The sequence below is a fragment of the Leuciscus leuciscus genome (assembly GCF_965113295.1).
Source record: "Leuciscus leuciscus genome assembly, chromosome: 6".
Lineage (NCBI taxonomy): Eukaryota > Metazoa > Chordata > Actinopteri > Cypriniformes > Leuciscidae > Leuciscus > Leuciscus leuciscus.
The window spans coordinates 41,459,476-41,481,825 of NC_138730.1; the positions used below are offsets into that span (position 1 = coordinate 41,459,476).

At 37.0% G+C, this 22,350-nt stretch overlaps 1 protein-coding gene and 1 long non-coding RNA gene across 3 annotated transcripts; one reads left to right on the top strand and one right to left on the bottom strand.

The window, feature by feature from the left end:
• The first annotated feature begins 248 nt into the window (after nt 1-248).
• On the top strand, nt 249-4,330 carry LOC309501614. The gene is made up of 2 exons (XR_014206960.1): nt 249-4,204; nt 4,276-4,330. It is a non-coding gene; the product is annotated as an uncharacterized lncRNA (long non-coding RNA).
• Nucleotides 4,331-5,107: 777 nt separating this feature from the next.
• kcnj9 (potassium inwardly rectifying channel subfamily J member 9) lies at nt 5,108-21,800 on the bottom strand. 2 transcript variants are annotated; one of them, XM_082173069.1, is made up of 8 exons: nt 21,508-21,800; nt 15,733-16,251; nt 15,209-15,422; nt 13,271-13,472; nt 10,241-10,433; nt 9,905-10,102; nt 9,692-9,822; nt 5,108-6,716 (listed from the first exon to the last, which is right to left on the bottom strand). In XM_082173069.1, the coding sequence occupies exons 2-8, from the start codon at nt 16,025-16,027 to the stop codon at nt 6,441-6,443; spliced, it is 1,509 nt and encodes a 502-aa protein (XP_082029195.1). In that variant the 5' UTR covers nt 16,028-16,251; nt 21,508-21,800; the 3' UTR covers nt 5,108-6,440. The 2 variants fall into 2 exon arrangements, with proteins under 2 accessions (XP_082029195.1, XP_082029194.1); XM_082173068.1 differs by having other exon boundaries at nt 21,433-21,800.
• Nucleotides 21,801-22,350: the final 550 nt, after the last annotated feature.

Sequence of the window (22,350 nt, forward strand, 5' to 3'; positions counted from 1 at the left end):
TATTTTTAGGGGTAGGGTTAGTGTATAGGGAGATAGAATATACAGTTTGTACAATATAAAAATTATTACATCTAGAAAGTCTATGTAAAGATATAAAAACAAGTTTGTGGTGTGTGTGTGCTTGTGCAAATTAAGAACCTCTGTGTATGATGCTCTAAAGAATGCTAATACACAGATTTGAAGAAGCTGTAATGTTTTGCCAAGAACTTTAATTAGCTCCAAAGAAGTAAATCGTCAAACTGAAGACAGGAAATATTTCTTTATTTACATTTATCCGCATTCACATTTATGCATTTGGCAGATGCTATTGTTGAAAACAACTTAAAGTGCATTCAAGAAAGACAAAATTGTGCATTAGGTCTAAATGACCATCTTTGCATGCATGTAAATGACTTGCTCTCAGAAAGCAGATGAGATTATATAATATTCCACATGGACGGACAGAGAAAAAGGTCCAAAGTTCTGTGCTTTTTGAAACTGCCCATCTGAGCTTCGTCTCTCTCGTGCATTTTACACCGTGCACATTCTCTCAGGGACCATGCCCACTCTCACAAACACACACACATACACACACCTCATCACCATGGAACACTGACCCAGAATTCCCGGTGCTCTTGATCAGATCAGCACGGTGTGAGCGCGATCCACAATGACACGCCGTAGAGATGCTAGAGGTGAAGGGAGAGAGAGAGAGCCTGGATGTTGTTCACATGCAAACCTCCCAGCATGCCCTATATGAGAGGTGGTGTCATGAAAACAGCAAATCAGCTTAATCAAATATTGTGCATACTGAAAGTGTACTTTAAAAAGTTATACAATAATCATTTAGGTTGCACTTTATTTACAGTACATGCACTTACAGTGCACTTACCTAAGAAAGTAGGCTACTGGGCAATATAAGGTATAACTACATGGGTTAAGGGCAAGGTTCAGGGTTATTACCCAGTTATTATAATAAGCAGTATATACATGGGGAACAGGACTGTAAAATAAATTGCTACCATAATTTGTATTATGCAATTACATTTTTTTTTTATACATGACTGTAGTTTGTTGTCAGAATGAACTCAGTTTACACAAACAATATAAATAGACCACAAGAGTGTGTTGCACGAGGCCTCTGTAGGGTTTCTGAAAGGCTCATGTATGAAAAACTATGTCAGTATTATTATGAAGAGGAAAGGCAAGGAGGGGCGTATTAGACGGAAAAGAAAGAGAGCAAGGGGGATGTAATGGAAAAATAAAGCACTCTCTGTTGTATCTTGTTTAAATGATCTCTGGTTTTGGAAGTATATCTGTCATTTAAACATTTTACAATGATACATACATTCTTACTGATAGCTGAAAGCACAATTAAATCACCCAAAATATTTCATAAACGAGCACGCAAGGGTCAAGGATTGTGTATAACTTTGTAAACGACGGGCGTTTGGGTTGTGCTGAGCTTTCTGCGGAGTGCTGCGGGTGCAGATTCTGTGTGGGCCTGGTTATAAGCCTTTCAAAGACAACCCTACTGAGCTTTGGGGCTTAATACAGATCTGTAGGTCTGTTACTATGTAGAATAGTGAAATGATGAATCTGTGCACTCATCCTCACTCGAATCACTGCCCTCTAGTGGCACTTCCAGGCCATGCAAGGCAACTAAACTGCAGAGCTGGTCATATAGCCTACACACACGTGCTCATGGAGACTTCGTTCAATAACCTTGCATCTTAAAGGAACAGTGCAAACTTCTATTTTTAAACGATCAATGCGATATAAATACAGGGAACGGAAACGGATATGGTGAAACACTGAGAAAATCAGCAAAACACAAAGGGAGATGGCAGAGGACGAAAGAGTCAGAAGGTTAGAGAACAGTCAATACCTTAACATTTACCCATAATCCCACTGGGTTATGAAGTGGACACATTGGTGCATGTGAAGTAGCTACCCGTGATTCCCACACAGGAAGTGATGGTGAATATATAAATTCAATTATCCACAATTAGAACTGAACAGTTTGATTATTATTAATTAATCACTTTTACAATACCAAAACATGCAGTAATCTATCTCATTAGCTCAACAGTTTATATAGAATAGTGTCAGTATAAGTGAGTTTGGGGTGGGACAATCAGCAATTCTGTCTCGCAATTCCGTTTGGTGCCACTAGTGGCGCCAAAATTACACATGTGAAGACTTGCTTAGTCTTTAAAAAAGAAACAAAACTGTACACAATCATGTCCAGAATCACCAGACATTAGGTTGAATATAGTTTTATTATGCCGTATAGTAAAGCTTAAAAACATACATTTAAAAAAACAGCAGAAAAGCAAGAGGAGAAAACCTGCATGAGAGCAGTGTCTGTGCTTATCGTATGTGCTAAAGACATTCAAGTGAGCTACAAATCACATACAGGAAAGCACATAGGCTACTAGAACACCTCGGGGAAAACAGTTTCTCTCAGTGACTTAAAGGGATAGTTCACCCTTTTCTGTCATCATTTATTCACCCTCAAGTTGTCTTCTGCAGAACACAAAAGAAGATGTTTTGAAGAATATGGGTAATCAAACAGTTGCTGGACCCCATTGACTTCCATAGTATGAAAAAAACAAAACATATTATGGAAGTCAATGGCTACCGTCAACTGTCTGCTTACTGACATTCTTCGAAAATATCTCCTTTTAGGTGAACTATCTCTTTAATATTCATGATCTCAATGTTTCGAACTCAAATTTAAAGGTGCACTCAGTAATTTTCCCTCACTAAAAAAATGTAAACTGTAAAACAATGATCACAGCTGAATGCTACTCACTTTATCTCTGTTTTGAGATACGTTTGAGGTCTGTAAGAAATTTTTTTTTTTAAAGAAATTATTATACTTTAATTCACCAATCACACATTAATTGACCAAAAACTACAGTAAAGACTTTTACATTGTTACAAAAAAAATCTTTCAAATAAATTATGTACTTTTGAACTTTCTACTCATCAAAAAATGTATCACGATTTACACAAAAATATTAAGCAGCACAACTGTTTTCAACATTGATAATAATCAGAAATGTTTCTTGAGCAGCAAATCATCATATTAGAATGATTTCTGAAGGAGTAATGATGCTGAAAATTCAGCTTTGAAACACAAGAATAAATTACATTTTAAACTATATTCAAATAGAAAACAGCCATTTTAAACTGTAAAAATATTTCACAACATTACCATTTTTACTGTATTTTTGACCAAATAAATGGTGAGCAGAAGAGACTTTTTTTCACAAACATGAAAAAATCCCCAAACGTTTGAACAGTAGTGTGCACATTCAGAATAATTTAGTCATAGATGACGGCAAACGTTCTACACTGGCACTGAGAACTGAGAACTTCTGTATCTACATGATCTACAAGGACAAAAATATTACTGAGTCAACCTTCAATTCATTCAAATACTTCTGAACATTTTACCTTCTGAATGAAGTATATTAAAATGGAAGTCTTTATAATGATGCATTGAAAGCTTTCATTAATAATACAGTATGTCACATAAAGGTCCAGCCTGACTGTTCTATGTCAACATACACCACACACACATTACGCTACATAAACACACATCAGTGCATTGCTCATGACAGTGCGCTCTACATCACATGCCAATTTGTGGGGTGGGAGGGTGAGGGGGTGGTCAGCATAATTAGTGGCTGTGTATGTAAATAGAACATGAAACATGATTTCTTCAACATAATATGATGATTAATATTAAAGTCGGGTTGGGGATAAGTTCCAAACCCGAAGCATTAAACACGATTGTCCCAGAGGAAACTAAGAGAACTCGAAATACTTAATCATAGTGTCTAAATGAAAACATGTTATGGTTTTTATGAATGAAATCACTTTTGTGTTAAACTCTTTTGGTATTAAAGAGACCATCAGGAAAAAATATAAACAGCAGCCTGTGACGTAAAACTCTTTTATTTTAAAATCTATTTCTTGTTAAAACTTTTAAAAATGGCCAATACAATATTAAGATAAAAGTTTCTGTGAATGTAAAAAAAAAAAAAACTGTTTATTTGCAGATGTTTCTGTTTTATTATATTATTATAATTATTTCTATTCATTTCTATTCTATTCCTTAAGGATAACAGAAAGAGGTACTCTTTCTTTTTTTCTTTTCTTTGTTATGTACATTTTGATTGTACTGATTTGCTGTATACTCGTAAAAATAAAGGTTCTTTATTTGCGTCGATGGTGTCACGAAGAACCTTTAACATCCATGGAACCTTTTCAATAGCACATAAGGTTCTTTATACTGGAAAATGGTTCTTTAGATTATAAAATGTTCTTCACATTAAGATTTTTTTTTTATTTTAATAAGTGTTCACTGAAAGGTAGTGATCATTTGACTTAACTTAAGAAAAGTGAGGAAACCCGTTGCTTTGACAATTCCACATAACCTATTTTTTTCAATTACACAATAAGTTTATTTAACGGGTTTCCTTATTTATGTCAACTGATCACTTTTTGGGTAACCAAAGATGGTTCTTCTATGCAAAGAGAAAAAAACCTTTTTGGAACCTTTATTTGTAAAGGGATAGTTCATTCTAAAATGAAAATCAAGTCATGATTTACTCACCCTGGTGTTGTTCTAATGCTGTATGCCCTTCTTTCTTTTATGGACCACAAAAGTAGAATAAAAAAATAAAAAAAAAATTTCCTGATCCTGTTCGTTCATATAATAGCAATTAATAGCATCAAGCTTTTTTTTTAAAAAGACTCAAAAGTATCACAGAATGATCCCATGTGACAAGTGCCGTTTTTTTTATTTTTTTTACTTTCGTCCAACTTGTGTGCTTTTTCTGGGCGAGACGGAGTGAACTGCAGCGCTAATACAGTCTCAAAATGTGAGAAAATAAGACCAAAGGCCAAGGTCAAGAATTTCATTAAATAATAGATACAATTTTGGTTTGTTTTGCACCAAACCCTATTGTATACCCCCAGAACACTTGGATCATACTGTGATACTTATATGGATGAACACGAGCAGGATTTTTTTTGTGGTCCATAAAATAAAGATACATACAGCATTAGAACAACTCCAGGGTGTGTAAATTATGACTTAATTTAAATTTTAGGGTGTACTAACCCTGCATATGCATATGGAAAATGTGGAGAATTACTAACTCAAATAGCTTAACTTTTGACTAACTTAACCAGCAAAACTTCCTTGGTCAACCAGCTTCACCAAAAAGACCACCTATAAACCAGTCTAAACCAGCATGAGAAGACATTTGAACCAGCCGATTGAAGACGTCCCTTGTTGCATTATATCTAATATAGTTAATGTTAAAATGGCCTGTTGATGTGTGAAATATTCACTAACTAATTTGTCCATTTAATGCCCACTTTAAAAATTCTCACTTTCTCTCACTCATCTCAACTGCTGCAGTAACTGAGCAAAGAGTTATTTGTTGCTATGGACACGTTTGAATAAAATAAATAACAAATACAAAGAACGGCAATGCATTTGTATTCAGTCACATTTGGTGGCAACAGCTGATCAATCACAGGATGATGCTAATTTCTACATCGATTTAATTAGGATGTTGAAATGATGCAGTGGCCTAATAGCATCCAATATCTCCATTTAATCTATTTATCTAGATTAAATGATCCTAGATCCGTCTAGATCCACTCGCATGAAACATGGGTAAAAACCGAATGGCTAAACTCTGGTTGGCAGTCATGAAAGTGTGCTATATTTACCACTGGCTGACTCTTAAAAAAGCTAATGCTAAACTCTGCTGTGATGTTGCAAATTGGAATGCAGACTTTTGTCACCATAGTAACATGTTCACTTCTTTTTCAGGTACATGTGAATCTAACCAACGTGACTGTAAACAACTTGCACAGACTTGCTCTAAATGATGGTTTTAAAAATAGTAGCGGTTCGTACCTCAGAACCGCACAGCCTGAACATTTAGGAAAGAAAAGCAGTGGAAATGTTTAAGACTAATACAAATCAGACATGTTAGCCCAGTTCCAAAACCTAGTGAGTTGCCTACCAAGACATCAATAAGGATGGCTTGTTTTGGCCACATTTTATGACAACACTGCATGCTTCAGTTAGGATGATGCCTTAGAAAGTAACGTTAGCTGCCTATATAGACAGGAGACAGCGAGGCAGCTCACTAGAGTTGGAAACAGAGCTACGGTGTGAATTCAAAGGCAGTGTTGTCGTAAAACATCAGAAGGTAAGATTAAATCTGACTGCAAACACAGCAAGGAGATGCTAGGATTTCCCCCTTGGGGAAAGTATTCTATGCTAGGCATTAGCGACTATACATTTCAAAATTTAACTCGAAGTAGAAGGCTTGGATCGCCGAACAATCCAGTCTAAAGTTAAATTTACACAAACTGTGGACTTCTTCGAACATTTTCCGTACCTTTCACATTCTTGCATCCTTTTAAGCCTCAGACTCTGATTGGTCAGTGGCGACACTGCCGTTCTGCTCCCCTACAACGGATTGGTCCTGGGTGTGTGTAACTCCGCCAACAGTAAATGTTGGCCTGTCTCCCTCCCTGATAGATTCTGAATCCGTGGACTTCCCAGTCGGTTCAGTCACATTAGGATCCTCCCATTTCTCTTCATCAAGCCGACTGGAGATCGACCAATAGAGATGAGCATCCAAACGGGCGGCAGCCAATGCCAGCTCTCTCGCCGAACAGGAGGGCGTGTCCACCTTTGAAAGACAATGAATACGAACAACTTTAGTAAAGCCGGGTTCACACTGTACGATTTTGGCCAAATTTTGTGAATCCTAAAAGATTTCTCGGATCCTAGGCCAAAATCTGAAGTCTTTGACCATTAGTTTGACATGTTCGCCTACAGCCGATTAATGACCGTTGCTATCAATGATACCTCTGATGAAATTTTGGGAATGTCAGAAGATTTGAGGCACAGTCCTGTAGTGTGGCTTCGCCTACGACAACAGTCAAATCAAAAACCAATAGGAGCGCAGAACCTGATGACGCAATTAGTGAGACAACAGCAAACCACCACTTGCTCCACACACACCGTCTTTGTTTTTTTACAGTTTTCTTTTCAAGAGAAGCCAAGATCAAAAGTAATGCTAGAGATTGCTCATGTTTGATAGCCAATATTTCTATCCCGCATGTAAATGCAGCTCACATCACTGAACGTGTCACGGATTGATAATGTGAAACTCTGGACGAGTCTTCTTGCGCACGTCTCTTTTTAACGTGTCTTGACTGTCGTACAGTCTGACATCAATGACAACTGAGAACCTACGGTGTGACACGGCTTACAGCGAGGATCATGTCCGTACAGTCTGACAAGCAACAATCATAAAGGATAGGGGTGTAACAATATATCGTGTCACAATATATCGCAATACAAAAATGCAACAATATGTATCGTGGATAGTGACAATATGTATTGTGTATAGTTAGTGTTAGTCAGAACTTCATGAAACTACTATATAACGTTGAATATAATGTATAGTGATGCAATGGGGGAATATGTGTGGGTCCTGATAATGCCAAATGTCTGATGTTACCAGTAAAAAGTGGCCAACATTTTAAAATATATCTAGTCAGTGACAGAGTGCAAGCATATTCATCTAAAATGATTCTGTATTTTCAGCTTCAGAATCATAAATATTTTTTGCCCTGTGCATCAGCACCAAGTCCAAGCCTATTAATTTACACCCACAATGTAATATTAAATTTAGCATTTTAATCAACAGCACATTTTTTGTTAACCTTGTACATGTCTTGAAGTATCGCAATAGTATCGTATCGTGAGTTCAGTATCGTGATATGTATTGGATTGTAACATGAGGGTATCGTTACACCCCTAATAAAGGACTATTATAAATCGTACAGTGTACACCCGGCTTTAGTATACTTAATACTATAGAGGTACAAGGTCACTTATCAAGATCCTCATCCTGTGAACGACAGCTAAAACAGATAAATCCTGCTAAATTTGATTGCATCTCTCTGTTTGCATACATTTTACATTTTAAGTAGGGCTGCACGATATTGAAGAAAAATGCGATATGCGATAACTCATTAAATAATGCGATATTCGATATGCGATATGATAATGCTTAAAGTGTGTTAAATAAACGTAAATAATGTAAAATTATATAACCTACATACGTGTTTCACATTCTTTTTGTGACAAGAAAACATCCCTACAACTTCTGAAAGTGAACAGCAGTGTTTTACTGTAGCATAAGAAGTGTTATTTTAACATCAGTGTAAACCACGGGGTTCTCCTACATTAGGGTTATTTAACAACAGAAACTGAATAATCAAATGTAAAAATAAACACTGCTTAGTTTCACTGTATGAATTAAATATAAACTGATTCTTATTAAAGCTACAAAAGTTATTCAGCCAAGAGCAGCGAGTGATTTTCTCTTTGTCTTTTATTCATGACCCCAATTATTGCAAACCGTTGCGATATGCATATCGCGATATATACATTTACGATATTTCGATAATTCAATAATTTCGATATATTGTGCAGCCCTAATTATAAAGTATTTTACAAAAACACATTTTATTCCGCATAAATTATCTAAATATAAATATTAATTAAATACAATTAAATATTAACTAAATATCTAAAAACATTTCAAAATATAAATATCAATTAATTATCACAATATTATTATTATTATTATATATATATTTTTAAACTTTTTGTAGCATTTATACAAAAGTGCTGTTTGGCTGAAGGACAGAAAATAAGAATGTGATTGCGTAAGTAGTTCGATTTTTTTACCCAGTGATGTACATTCATGACTCATCCAGAACTACAGCAACACCTAAATCAATTTTCAATCAGAATTGTATTTAGAAATCTCTGATTCTGCTCTATAATAAAGTGCAGGTCAGCCTTGCACAGAGACATAACATTAAGTTGGAAACTTTGTAAGGGATTTAGGTATGAGAGATTGTGCAAAATGAGACCTACATATGGTGATTGTCTTTTTATGAATAAATACAGTACAATTGAATAAATTAATGCAAATGAAATATTGATTTGAGTTAGTCTAAGAATGAAGCAAATCACTGCAAAAAAAACATCTTGAGGAGAAAGAGAACAAAGTTTTTCTCGTACAGTTTTTCCTCAAGATTTGCTTGAATAGAACAGTACACTGTAATACTTATGACTATAACAGCTCATTATGCCTCACTGACTAGCTTCAACGCCGTCCTTCCATATTCACAGAGTGACCAAAGAACTGTTTTAAAATCTTTGGAGTGACTCCCATCAGTGCAGAATTGTGACGAACGTTGATCTAGACTAAAATGATGTAAAAGTCGCATGCCATGAATTGTGATATTACTGTTCGTACTGAGGTCGCATTGCAAAACATCCTGTATCTAATTTAGGACAGTCAGAATTGCAAAGATCAGATTCCATGTGGTTTGTGCTGTTCACAATGTTATGAAAAAAGCTGATCTGAGTAGCATGAGAAAAAAAAAGAAAAAATCCGGTTTGGGCCACTTTTGCCTGCAGTCTGTACGTAGCAACTCAAAAAGGTTCCATGGATGGTAAAGGTTCTTCGTGGAACCATAGATGCCAATAATGAAGCTTTATTTTTAAAAGAGTATATAAAAATATTTGACCACAGAACTGCAATTAACCAATCAGAAATTCCCATTGTACACCACATACCTCAAACGTGTGGTGAAAGGCCCCATAATCCACGTCGAAGAATCCCTCGGCTAGCGTCATCATGGGACTAAACCTGTGACCCCATAAGAGCTCTTCAGCCAAGTAGGAGCTCCGTGCCTGACAGGTCATACCTGTAGATCAGAATATATCCATCGATTACTAAACACAAATCAACACAACTCATTTTACATTATATATTTAGTGTGTATGCACCTGTAGCTTCCACCATCCCCTCCAAGATGACAACAACCTCAAAGTCCTCTTTCTCCAGCTGAGCATGTGACATGTCCCAGAAAGGAGAGCGAACATCGATCTCGTGAGAGATCACCAGTGGAGACACCAGGAAGAGACGATCGTCTCCCGTCTCAAAACCCACACTGATATCCGTCTGATCCAGTGGAATGAACTCACCTGAAGAAAAAGAGAAGTAACCAGTTACAAATAAATTTATAATACACTCATTATACAATATAACCACCAGGTGGCGCCACTTCATCACTAACTAGGTCTATGTGAGGGCGCAGATGAGGGTGTTGAATGCTGTCTTACCCTCTTGTGTCTGTTTGGATTTGATAAGTTTAGCTCTCATGTTAGCGCCCACAATGTGGGAGGATCTCAAGTCCCCGACGCGGAACATCAAACAGAGCTTGTCATCCCGCAGTGAGATGACAGCATTACGAGAGAACACCAATGTCTCGGCACGCTTATTCGGCTGGGAGATCTTCACAAACATACAACCAACCTAGTGAGAGACCGAGAAAAAGGAAGAAAACAATGTGGTTTTTACATTTTAGAAAATGTAAACGGTGCTCAGTGTTATTCTCAGAGTAATTTATAGACTATTATACCATGGTCTGTCTGAATACTCTATTCTAATTGGCTGGAAGGTGTGCAATAAGGCGTGCGTTCTATATTAATGCGCTGCTTTCATTGAAGCACACACACATTATGAGTGCATCTCAATCAGCTCCCTAGGTTGTGAATCAGTATATCGTGTTCACGAATTCGGGCACTGGTAAGGACAGTACAGGGACAGGGCACCGGCTCACTAAACATTGGGACACTGATGACATTATTTCCGGCGACATGACAACGTCCTCAGTGTACAACATCACTACTGGTATTTATGAACAACAGCAGAGCTGACATTATCTTTTAATGTTATTTAAAGTACATTATGATACATACTTTGCTTGTTACATACACGTGCAACATTTCAGCAGTAAATAAATTATAAATGTTAGCTAGATTATGTTCATAACCTGTCTAGTGATGTGTGTTTAAATAACGGTTTGTATTTAAGAAACATCTATTGCGTGTCATTATGTGTATTGAGTTGGCTCACATGATTTAAGTTTCACGCTTAAGAACTTCCATTTAGGGAAAATGGTGAGCATCGATGTTCCCTGGTTTTTCACGGTGCATTGTGGGAGTTTTTTAGGGATCGCTCCCTAAAACCTCGCACAGGTTTCAGTGCCCTGGAAGGATTTTGCGATTGAGACAGCCCTTAAAATTGCCGATTCCCTGATCAGTGCCCTGACTACTGAACTAGGGAGCTGATGGAGACGCACCCTGTGTCACTCGCACACAGAGATCGGAGATCGCGCAGACACACAGAAACAGGAGCACAAAAACTTCTTGTCAACACTGCCCCACTACTTTTATTATTAAATTAACTTTGATACTGAATTGCTACATTATATTATTCAGCAAGGAGGTTGTAACGTTGTTGTTTTTGAAGTAGTTAAACCCACGCATATCTCTCAATAGGCTAATTTATTCAAATAAATGTTATACTTAAATCATGTAACCTTGCTGCACTACTTTATCTCTGTGTCTGATTTAAAGCAGACAGAATGCTAGATCTAATGAGCCGTAATTGATGAAATAACCATCATTTATCATTTAATCATTTAATAACCATCAGAAAACATCAATAACAGGTTTAACTTGTCAATGCTGGCAAAAGCCCATGATATAAGAAGGTTAATCCACGGCTAGCTGTGCATTAAACCATTTGAATGGACTCCGAGTCGCGTCGGGCGTTTTTTTATCCACGTCGTGCAAAATTGTTAAATGTACGGCTAACTGTGGATTATCCCTTACTTATAGTATTTATTAATATTTAAATTGAGCTTTAATTTTTATAATTTCATTATAATTTCTTTTTTTTTAAAGTTTTAGTGATTTTGTTATGTGCTTTTGATTTGATTTGATTTTTTTTTTTTTTTTTTTTTTTAACGTATCTTTTTTTCTACTTCAGATTCAACTTAATATTTCAGTTAGCTGCCAAGGCAAAGTTTCTCATTTTCGATGAAGTTGTTTTTTAGTTTAAGTTTTTAACCTAATATAAAAAAATAAAATAAAAATTTGTATTAGTCTGTCCAAAAGAATCCAGCCACAATGCTAAGAGGACCATGTTTTTTTAACAATATAATGAAGTGAGTATATATAACTAACTATATAATGTTCATATTCATTATGCAAAAAATCAAACAGCTAAGATGTTGTGGGTGGTTACTAGGGTATTGCTACGATTTATAGATGGTTTCTTAATGGACGAAGTAAAAAGTTTTTTGCCATTTTATCATGTGGCAAGTAAAAACCTGGTCACCCACAATTTGAGGTATCATTTATATCTGTAGCACTATAAGGGAGGGGAATGAATTATATGCTTAAATTCAATGCTAAGGAACAAATCTCTAATCCCAAATATGAGCAATCATTGTAGTAATGCTAGTCTTCGCAAAATACCCCACTAATAAAAAAAAAAGTGAGACATGAGAAAAAAGGTTTAATCTAAATTCAGAAATGCAGATACTAGGACGTGGCATTTAGACAGAGTGTGTGTGTGTGTGTGTGTGTGTGTGTGTGTGTGTGTGTGTGTGTGTGTGTGTGTGTGTGTGTGTGTGTGTGTGTGTGTGTGTGTGTGTGTGTGTGTGTGTGTGTGTGTGTGTGTGTGTGTGTGTGTGTGTGTGTGTGTGTGTGTGTGAAACAGCCCCCGGGGGCAACATTTAAACCAGGACATTAGAGATATAAATGAACTCATCACAACCGCAAAAAAACACATGAAATTAGGCCAGAAAAGAGATTGAGAAGGGGGTTGAAATTGGCAAAGGAGAAAGAATTAGAAAAGGAGAAAAGACATACACAGAAACAGAGGGATAGGGTACACACATCTGTCGTCCAAAACGCATGACTCATTTGCTCTTGGTTATGGATGATATAACTCCAGTAGAGCACAGATCAACAAACGAAAGCCATGTGCGCTGAAAAAACACTCCTTTCCCAAACCACATCAAGCATGGGAATCATGCTGCACTTTCTACAAAAACAGTCCAAATAGTATATACACACTCACAGAATATATATTATCCTCTGGAGGGTATATTTAACATATATTTGTTTTCAGTGTTCAATTAAACCATCAAAATATGAGGAAAATATTTTATATTTTAAATTTGAGGGAAGAACAAAACACTAATCTTTATATGTATTTATAAAAATCAGAATCAGCATTACAATTTGTATAAAAATGTACAAAATATTGATTTCACAAAACATGTTTTGTGTTCTTACCATGAATGCATTGACCATAGATCCCAGGATGGCCTGTAGCAGGAGTAACATGGTGCCCACTGGACACTGGTCAGTGATGACACGGTATCCGTAGCCAATGGTCGTCTCCGTTTCAATGGAGAAAAGGAACGCAGAGATGAATCCATTAACATTATTGACACATGGAGTCCATGCATCATCCTCCAAATGATCCAGATCACCCCTGCCATAAGAAAGAGGAAGGGAGTGCGAGCGAAGGAGATGTTTTGTTTATGAAAATTTGTCCTTGGCTTTTTTTAAATCACACAGTCTCTTTTAGTAAATTGGCTCTTGCATCTTACAGCACAAGGAGAAGCGCTTGTTCTCAAGTGTCCACCCACACACATTACTTGTGTTCATATCTAGTGTGGATGAACGTGACAGTGCGTGGACAACACAAATGCACAGGATCTGTGAGCTGTACATTGAATGTTGATATACAAACACTTGATTGAGAAGCATTTGTAAGGGAAGAATTCATTTATTTTTGCCGATATCAAAAAATGATATTAATTTTTATATTTTGGTTGCTACCTTCCAGCATTATTTTTAAATGATTCGTATACTATTATAGTATTTGTTTATATTTTGAATTTGCTTTTTATTTATTTATTTGGTTTTCATTTCAATTTTAGTGTTAGTCATTTTGTTATGTGGTTTTGTTATTATTTTGTATATTTAATTTTATTTCAGGGGTTTTTTTTCAATTAGCCTAATGAAAATGTTTTTTAATAGTTTTATTTTTAGTTAACGGTAACAACGCTGACCTGATATGATGGCCAGTATAATAAATCTATCTGTTGTTTTCAAACCAATTTGCAACCTATAATTTTACATGCTTCAAAACCTTATAATGTACACGATGTATATATTATAACGTACACAAGTTTCATAACTATTTATTATTTTTTGAACCTGGTAAAGAAAAAGACAATACTGAATGAGTACTATTATTAGTATTATTATTAATATCGGCCATTTCAGATGCTGATAATATTTTTTCTTTTAAAACCACTAATATTGGCCAATACTAATTGTCACCAAAATTTTCTGCATCTCATATTAAATACAAATGCTTCATATTTTGCATTAAAAAAAGAGTCTTAGGGCCGTTTAACACAGAACATGTTTTTGCTGTTAAAAACGGGAGACGTAGGTCAGTGGTAAGAACAAAAAGCACAAGGTCTACCCTAGAGAAAAAAGTCCTACACCAAAATGTATTTAAAATACATTACAAATCCATTAACATTTTTACTGACATCGCTTGAGACTTACTGATATAAATATTATAATTAAACTTTATTTGGAGTACTTCCTTATTGCACAATGCACATTTCTTAATATTAAGCCATAAATATGTTTTAAAATCACTATTAGTAAGGATAGTATGATCTCTGTATAATATCAGTCTTTAAATGCAAGATATTTAAAGTGTATTTAAAGTATACTAGTATAATAGTTCTACTTTAGCACAATCAAATATATATAAAGATACATAAGTATATCTTTAGTTAAACCTCAGCACTACTTCTGGATAACTAAAGTGGATTAAGTACAAAATTAGTTGTTGACTTTAAGTATATCAATTTCATATACAATAAGTACAATTGCAGGGTATTTAGTATACCTACAATAAAATATATTTCAAAGCAATTTTGGTATATTTATTTTTCACTAGGGTAGAGATGTGTTTTTTAAAAGTTGAACTTTTGAGCGCCGTGTTTTTAGACTGCCGTGTCATTTGTGAGATGCAAGACACAAGCGCAACGGTTAAAGACATCCGTCTAGCACGTGTTTACATTGAAAAACAATAGAAAAGATGCGCAGTGGAATGGAAAAAACGCGTTCTGTGTGAATGGCCCCTTAGGATTTAAAAGTTTAAAAGGTATAAAAATGTGTGTTGGTGTGTGTTATTCATACCTGCAGTATGCGATGAGGTACCATATTGCTCCAAAGAAGAGCCAGGTCACTGCATACGCCATGACGAAGACAAACAGAGAGCAGCGCCAGTTCAGATCCACCAGGGTGGTGAAGATATCCGTCAGGTAACGGTACGTCTCGCGCATGTTACCGTGCTGCACATTACAACGGCCGTTTTTCTCCACATAGCGCTGCCTCTTACGCTTGTTGCGTGCTGGAGAGAGCAAAATTAGAGCAAGTGACAGTGAGGAAAAAAGGACACAAGAAAGAAGGCAAACATCAAACACTGTCACTGAGCAGCTTACCGCAATCCATTTTTAAAAATAGATCCAATGTAAAATTGAGTGACACATCCAAAAAGGAAAGGAAAAAAGTTTTCTAAATGAACAAGTGGAAGAGCACTGACATGCTGTCCCTGTAGAGGTGTTAGAGTAGCTCTGTCTGTTTCATCATGCATGTATGGAGAACAAAATCTTTGATAACCACCAACTCCAATCCTACAGCATCTAATGATTGAGTCTTACCCCATCCAAACTTGCTCCACTCTTGCCCCGACCCCTGAACCTTCTTCTGCGGCTGATTGGCCTGCGCCTCCCTTGCAGCCATCTTGGCCTGGAAGGTCATTTTGTTATTGGATGATTGTTGTGTGGGAGGGGCCGTCTCCGTGGTTACCACATTTCCCAGCTCCTCAGATGCGTTCTGTACATCAGTGGGCGGAGCATCCTTTGGGGCCTCCTCCACAGGCTCCTCCCCTTTCTCTGGAACTGGGAGGGACAGGGATTCGGGGCACGAGGAGAAGGCGGTGTTGTCCAGTGCCATTGTGTGTGCGTGTGTTAAATAATAAGTCAATGTATGTGTGTGTGTGTGTGTGTGTGTGTGTGTGTGTGTGTGTGTGTGTGTGTGTGTGTGTGTGTGTGTGTGTGTGTGTGTGCGTGTGTGTGTGTGCGTGCGTGTGTGTGTGTGTGTGTGTGTGTGTGTGGTAACAATGTTCCTCAGTTCCTTATAATCAGTTGAAGAGTTTCATTTGTGCCTTTGTCTTATTTCTGCAAAAAAGACAGAGAGACAGACACTGATAAAACCAAAATAGACCTAATTAACAAATTTTACCAATGGGCTGAAAGTTTTATAACATTCTCTCAAGACATTCTCAAGATTTCGAAGTAATTTGCTCCCACCAAGAGAATAGCAGCTTTATTTTACTGCTGATTATTGCTTAACGTTAATTTGAACCAAGCCTTTCATTCACTTCCCCCATTATGCATTAAGCATCCAATTAACTGGCTGAAATTAACTTAAGTAGATTACATTGATGACTTCATGCAATTCAACCTTTTAAAAAACATTTTCCACATCAAACATGCTGTTGGAGGCCGTTTTAATACACAGGCAAACATCTGATCTGTTATCAGAAGGGCTCTACCAAAACACACAAACCCAAGAAGCAGACTTAAATATGAGTCTAACTTGACTTAAATTAACCTCCAAATTCAACAGCTATAAAACAGCTAAACTATTTTTTACAAGCAAGTGATCATAAAGAAAACAAGAAGATTTAAGGCTAGCTTTGTGTTGCATTTAATCCACAATAAAACATAAGCTCTAATGCCCACACAAATACAAATCCCCCCAGAAACGGGCGACTGTCCATGTAATTCTAAACATACAGGTCTGCTTTTCCCACATTGTCACCAACTGTCTCTATGATCTACTTAGGCTTACGGTGCTTATAAGAAACGTAGCCGAGTACAAATAATGGACTGTTTGAGGTTCAAAACCAGTTAAGATCTATGCCAAAGATGCTGTTGATTACCACACCAAACAATTTGATTTGTTTCATTATGTTTACAGTAATGCATTTACAATGTAATTCTATGGGGCAAGATAGTCGATAAATTTGCAGTCTGTGATTTTTGTGTGAAAATAAATATAAATTTCTTTTTTTCCATAAAAATGTGTGCTGTACGATCAATAAAGCTGTCTAAATTGTCCTTTTAGCAGTGGGATTACTAATCGAGGCGGATTCTGGTAGGTGGTAAACAGTCCACTTTAGTATTTTTGTGCGTATAATGAAGAATTCACTGTCTTGAAATGGTCAAGACAGGAGAAAAAGAGATGTTACATTGAAAAGACAATGCTAGTAAGTGATTTTATCATGCTAATCTTGTTAACATTTTGAATAAATTCAAAACTGTGGATTTTCACATTTTTTCTGATGCACTGTCCCATAGATTTCCATTATTGTTGCATTACCTTAAACAAAGATTTTTGCTTTTGTCTTTGTGGTCGCTATCAAAGCATTAGTAACTCTGTTTTAGAAAACCCTGACCATCTTAACAGTCCCAACCTATGTCTGCTTGTCCCATGGTAGATGGGGCAAGTGTTCAGGAAACCTGTTTGAAAACAGTTATTATTTTTGCAAAGCTACTGGCTCAGAAATCACACAATCAGCCTTAACTTATAGAGTGGTTATAAGTTAGGAACATAGGAAGTTAGCATCACCCTGGTTCTCTCCTAAAAAACAAATAGGATTTGGATTATAGCAGAAGTTTCTTAAAAATGTTGTTCATCTTCAAATGTTTTGTTCATTTGAAAGTCTCTTCACATCCTGATAGCAATCACTAATTGAAGTGGTCTAAATGTATTTATATGTATATATATATATATCGTCTGTTGAAGGAGTAGGAGCGTAAAATGTTCGTCCAATCATTGAAGTCGCTCCGAAAGCAATGGTACGATGCTACCTGCCTGTCAACGTATGTATTCTATATCTCCACGCACCTGCTCACACAGACATCATATATCATCAGCGTGTTTCATGCTCTGCAGAATTAGACAGACGTCAGTCACTGAGCACCACAACAGAAACTTTAACAGTTCCTCCTGGACCAAAGCAACCAGCTTACGCTCCATTCACGCCATAAATACTGTAATTTGGAAGAGATGGAAACCAGTGACGTTATACTCGGAGCGGTTCGTGACTCAAATTTATGTTTCAATGGCAACACTATCAACGCCGAAATGAATCTGCAGCAGTCAGGTGATACAGGTCAGAGCTCTTTAAGTTGTTAATGTTCATTATTATTGAGGTAGTTTAGCACTGTCTCTCGTGACGCTTTTGTTTGATCCCTGCTGTACATGTTCATGTGTTTTGAAAGGAGGGCGGGATCTTTAAAGCTAGCTCGCTATTGCTAGCCTTTCAGAAAACACCCGACCCTACCTTTAAAGGAGCTGTATGTAAGAAATGTATTTCAATTAATCATAAAATGGCCCTGATATGTCACTAGACATTAAGAAATCATGTTCATTTCAAATACTTATATCACTGACAACAGTAGTCCGGCCAGGATATTGTCATTTAAAAAGTGAAGTTGCAGCCCTCAACTGATGTTCATGTTGTCATCTTGTGTTTTGGCCTGATGCTCCACCCTCCACCTATCTGCCAATCACGAAGTCAGTAGTGTTTCGGCATCCGGGTTGCCAGCTCTGCTCTAGTTACCACAGCTACGTAGCAGCCTACGTTCCTGCTGGATCCTGCAGCCTATCTGGCAACCTCGAGTCAGGGGGAGGGTAGTCTCAGCCTCAGACGTCACGCCCACGGAACGTTGGCTAAACGTCTGATGCATATGGTACACTTAACTGGAAACACTTCAGGAATGTCGAAGTCGTCATTTGATTGGTTGAATTTTATCAGATTTCCGGGCGGCGCGAGTGTCGCGTTTATTTTCGGTCCGCCGGGAAACAAATGTCATGACGCCAAAACCCCTCGTGGAAGAAGAAAGCCGTTGTTTTTACAACTGAGACAATGAACGCTTACCACGATCAACTAAACGCTGTATTTTCAAAAGTATGAGAAGTTCGCGGCTCCATTGATGCAGTAAACTTGCACAAGGTTCTTGAATGAATAATTTATTAGATGCACGCCGGTCTGTTATTGTAGGGACATCAACATTATATTGTCACGCCCCTAAATATGACGCGGTACAAAACAAACTGTGATTGGTTGTGTTACATGTCAGTCAAACGTCCTCTTGGGCGGTCCTTGGCCAAGAAATGCTGCGATAGAGTCCAGACCTTCTGCCGTCAGTCTGAAGGTCTGGCTATGCGAGACTAGGGGGAGGGGATACACAGCTCTACAGTAATTTGAAAGTGATTGCAGTACCAGTTTTGGCCACAATCTTACATACGGCTCCTTTAAGCTTCCAACAACTCTTTCTGTCTTAATTTTTTTTTTTTAAATCCCTGAAATTTTGAGTTAGAATAGTTTGCAAGTGCATGATTATAAACACAACAAAGGTGTAAAAGTGGACTAGTGAGTAGATGAGTTCACCAGTTCGGTGTGATGACATATCCCTGACAGCCTAGTCCCATTACTGATGTATTTTATGTCATGGAATAAAACGTAAAAGCATATTAAGCTTGTGTTAACCTTATTTCAGGCATTTAACCAAAAATCCATTCAAAAACATACTAAGTTCAGGACGATGGAACCAAAAGTGCCAAAATGCTAACTTGTTTCTGTGTTTCGCCTACAAAAATACGTCATCTCTGCAGCAGTCTATTTAAGAGTGATGTGATCTGCGCTGAAAGCCACCTTTTTGCTTTCATTGCACATATATTCAACTTCCTGTACTATCGATTCATCTACAATGGCATAATTTCACTGCTGCATCATCTCCACAGTAGCGGTAACATCTGTCTGACTGAGTCTGATCCTGTTTGCTGTGTTTACACAGGGTGTTAGGGTGCGAAGTCCAGCGAGGCGCTATATTTAGCTCTGATAGTCTGGCAGTAGTAATCACACCTACTCGAGGATGGATCATGATCTGCCTTTTTGGTCTGGGCCACATTTAGACTCATGAATCTTTCACGGATTGATGGATCTGCGTTGAGATGTGCTCATGTGTTCAAAACACAAAACTCTAGTAATGTTAAATAGACGGATTATTGTCAAAAGAGACTGGATATCTTAGACTGCCATATTTCAGGATTTGCAGGGCTCAGCTAGGGCACACACACACACACACACACACACACACACACACACACACACACACACAGAAATCAATAATACTTGAATTACTCTGAATGGAGCAGGTAGCACAGATGACAAATGACCATCATTGGGAACAAACTGGCTGTGTGTGTGTACATGTGCACAACAGCAAAATAGTAACTTATTGTCAGATATATACCTTGCTAGACCTATATAATAGTGTATAATTAAACAAAAAATGTGTTAGTAAAATGGTATATCTGTGTATTTGTGTTTGTCTCTGTTTTTCTGTCTGTTTGTGTGGGTGGTTTATTCACAGTCCTGATGGTAAGTGGGATTGTCATGTTTTCTAATTTTGGTCTTTTGGGAGAAAAGAGTGTCTGATGTGACACAAAGCTGCAATTACACGCACACGATAAAACACACACACAACCAGTGGCCTATGTTTGTCTGGGAGACCTCAGGCTCACTAGCCTGCTGTTTATATGACTATTACAGCATCACTGGGATATAAATCAGTGCAAACACACAAAGCTTTTTGAAACTGAATTTAAAAGACCACCAGACAATGCTATTTGTGTATGTGCATAACAATAAGTCCGACTGTATATAAAAAAATTTATATATATATATACATAATATATATATATATATTATGTATATATATATATAATTTTTTTTATTAAATAAAAAATTATATATATATATACATAATATATATATATATATATATTATGTATATATATATATAAAATTTTTTATATACAGTTTTTTTTTTTTATCTTGTAGATCACTATTATTACACATTTTTAAAGGTCAAATGTGATATTATTACACGTTTTTTATTGTAAGTAATTTTAAATCCCATGCTCTTAATTTAGCACGTATAGCATGTCCTTATATTTATATTATTTTTTATAACAACAGCAATTTCATTGATGCATTTATAACATTTTAATTCTTTTCAAACTCATTACTTAATAAATGTTTTCTTTTTATGTGGCTTTTATTGTTTTTCTTGTTGCGTACATTTAATTGTTGGCTTCCAGTCAATATACTTACAAGCAATCATGCAGTCACGTAAACGAAAAATAACAATATAACGCATGCACATTTACTGGCGTTGAACTAATAGCATGTCTTGATCAACAAACGAACATTAACCAGCATACGTAGTACCGTACAACTAACCCTACCTGCCACGGAGGCTTTCTCCAGCACATTAACTTACGCGTTTTAAATACTTGAGATCTGCGGGTTTGTTAGTCCTAATGTCTGATGTTGGGCTCCTCGATCAGACTCATACCGGCGATGGTGATGACGATGTTGGTGATGTTGTTCAACAGCGGGTGGGAACAGAGACGCAGCATCACTCGAGCATCATTTCACCTCCAGGAAACAAAAGAGAGCCAGCCAATCCACACTGAGCAAGAAAGAACTTGTGAAATATTAATCGAAACGCAATCTCGTGCTGCAGATGATGGCAATGAATCCTCTTTCCACTGCGGAGAGTCTTCTGATTAAAATGGAGGCCATCTGACTGTCAGGATGGATGAGAGATTGGAGAGCGAAGCGGCGTCGGCGTGATTCACCGGCTCTGCGCAGGTGTTCGTGTGTGTGTGTGTGTGTGTGTGTGTTTATGTGTGTGTGAGTGTGTGTGTGTGTGTGTGTGTGTGTGTGTGTGTGTGTGTGTGAGAGAGAGAGAGAGAGAGAGAGAGAGAGGCAGAGAGCGTGGAGAAATGGGCAATTAGAGGTGGGATGAAGAAGGGGGGAGGTGGTGGAGATGAGGTCAGTCTCACAAAAATCTCTCTCTCAGAAATTGTAAAACACATGAGCCTCTATAATGTTTTATTAGGCTACTTTAAATATACCATATACAATATTTCATACATTTGATAGGCCTATATTTATTTATATATTTTTTCTTTTAATTTATTAATTATTAACCATTTAAAGCTGCAGTCCGTATTTTTGGGGGGTTAAAAATTATCCAAAATAAATTTATGAGCAAGTACATAACCAGCCAGTGTTCAAAACGATCTGCTTGCCTTAGCTCGATTCAAAATGGTAAGCTTGTAATAATGTATTTAATTCCAGTTGTACTGGTGGATTTCCGCAGGAAATTCAAGCATGTCTTTGCGTCATTACG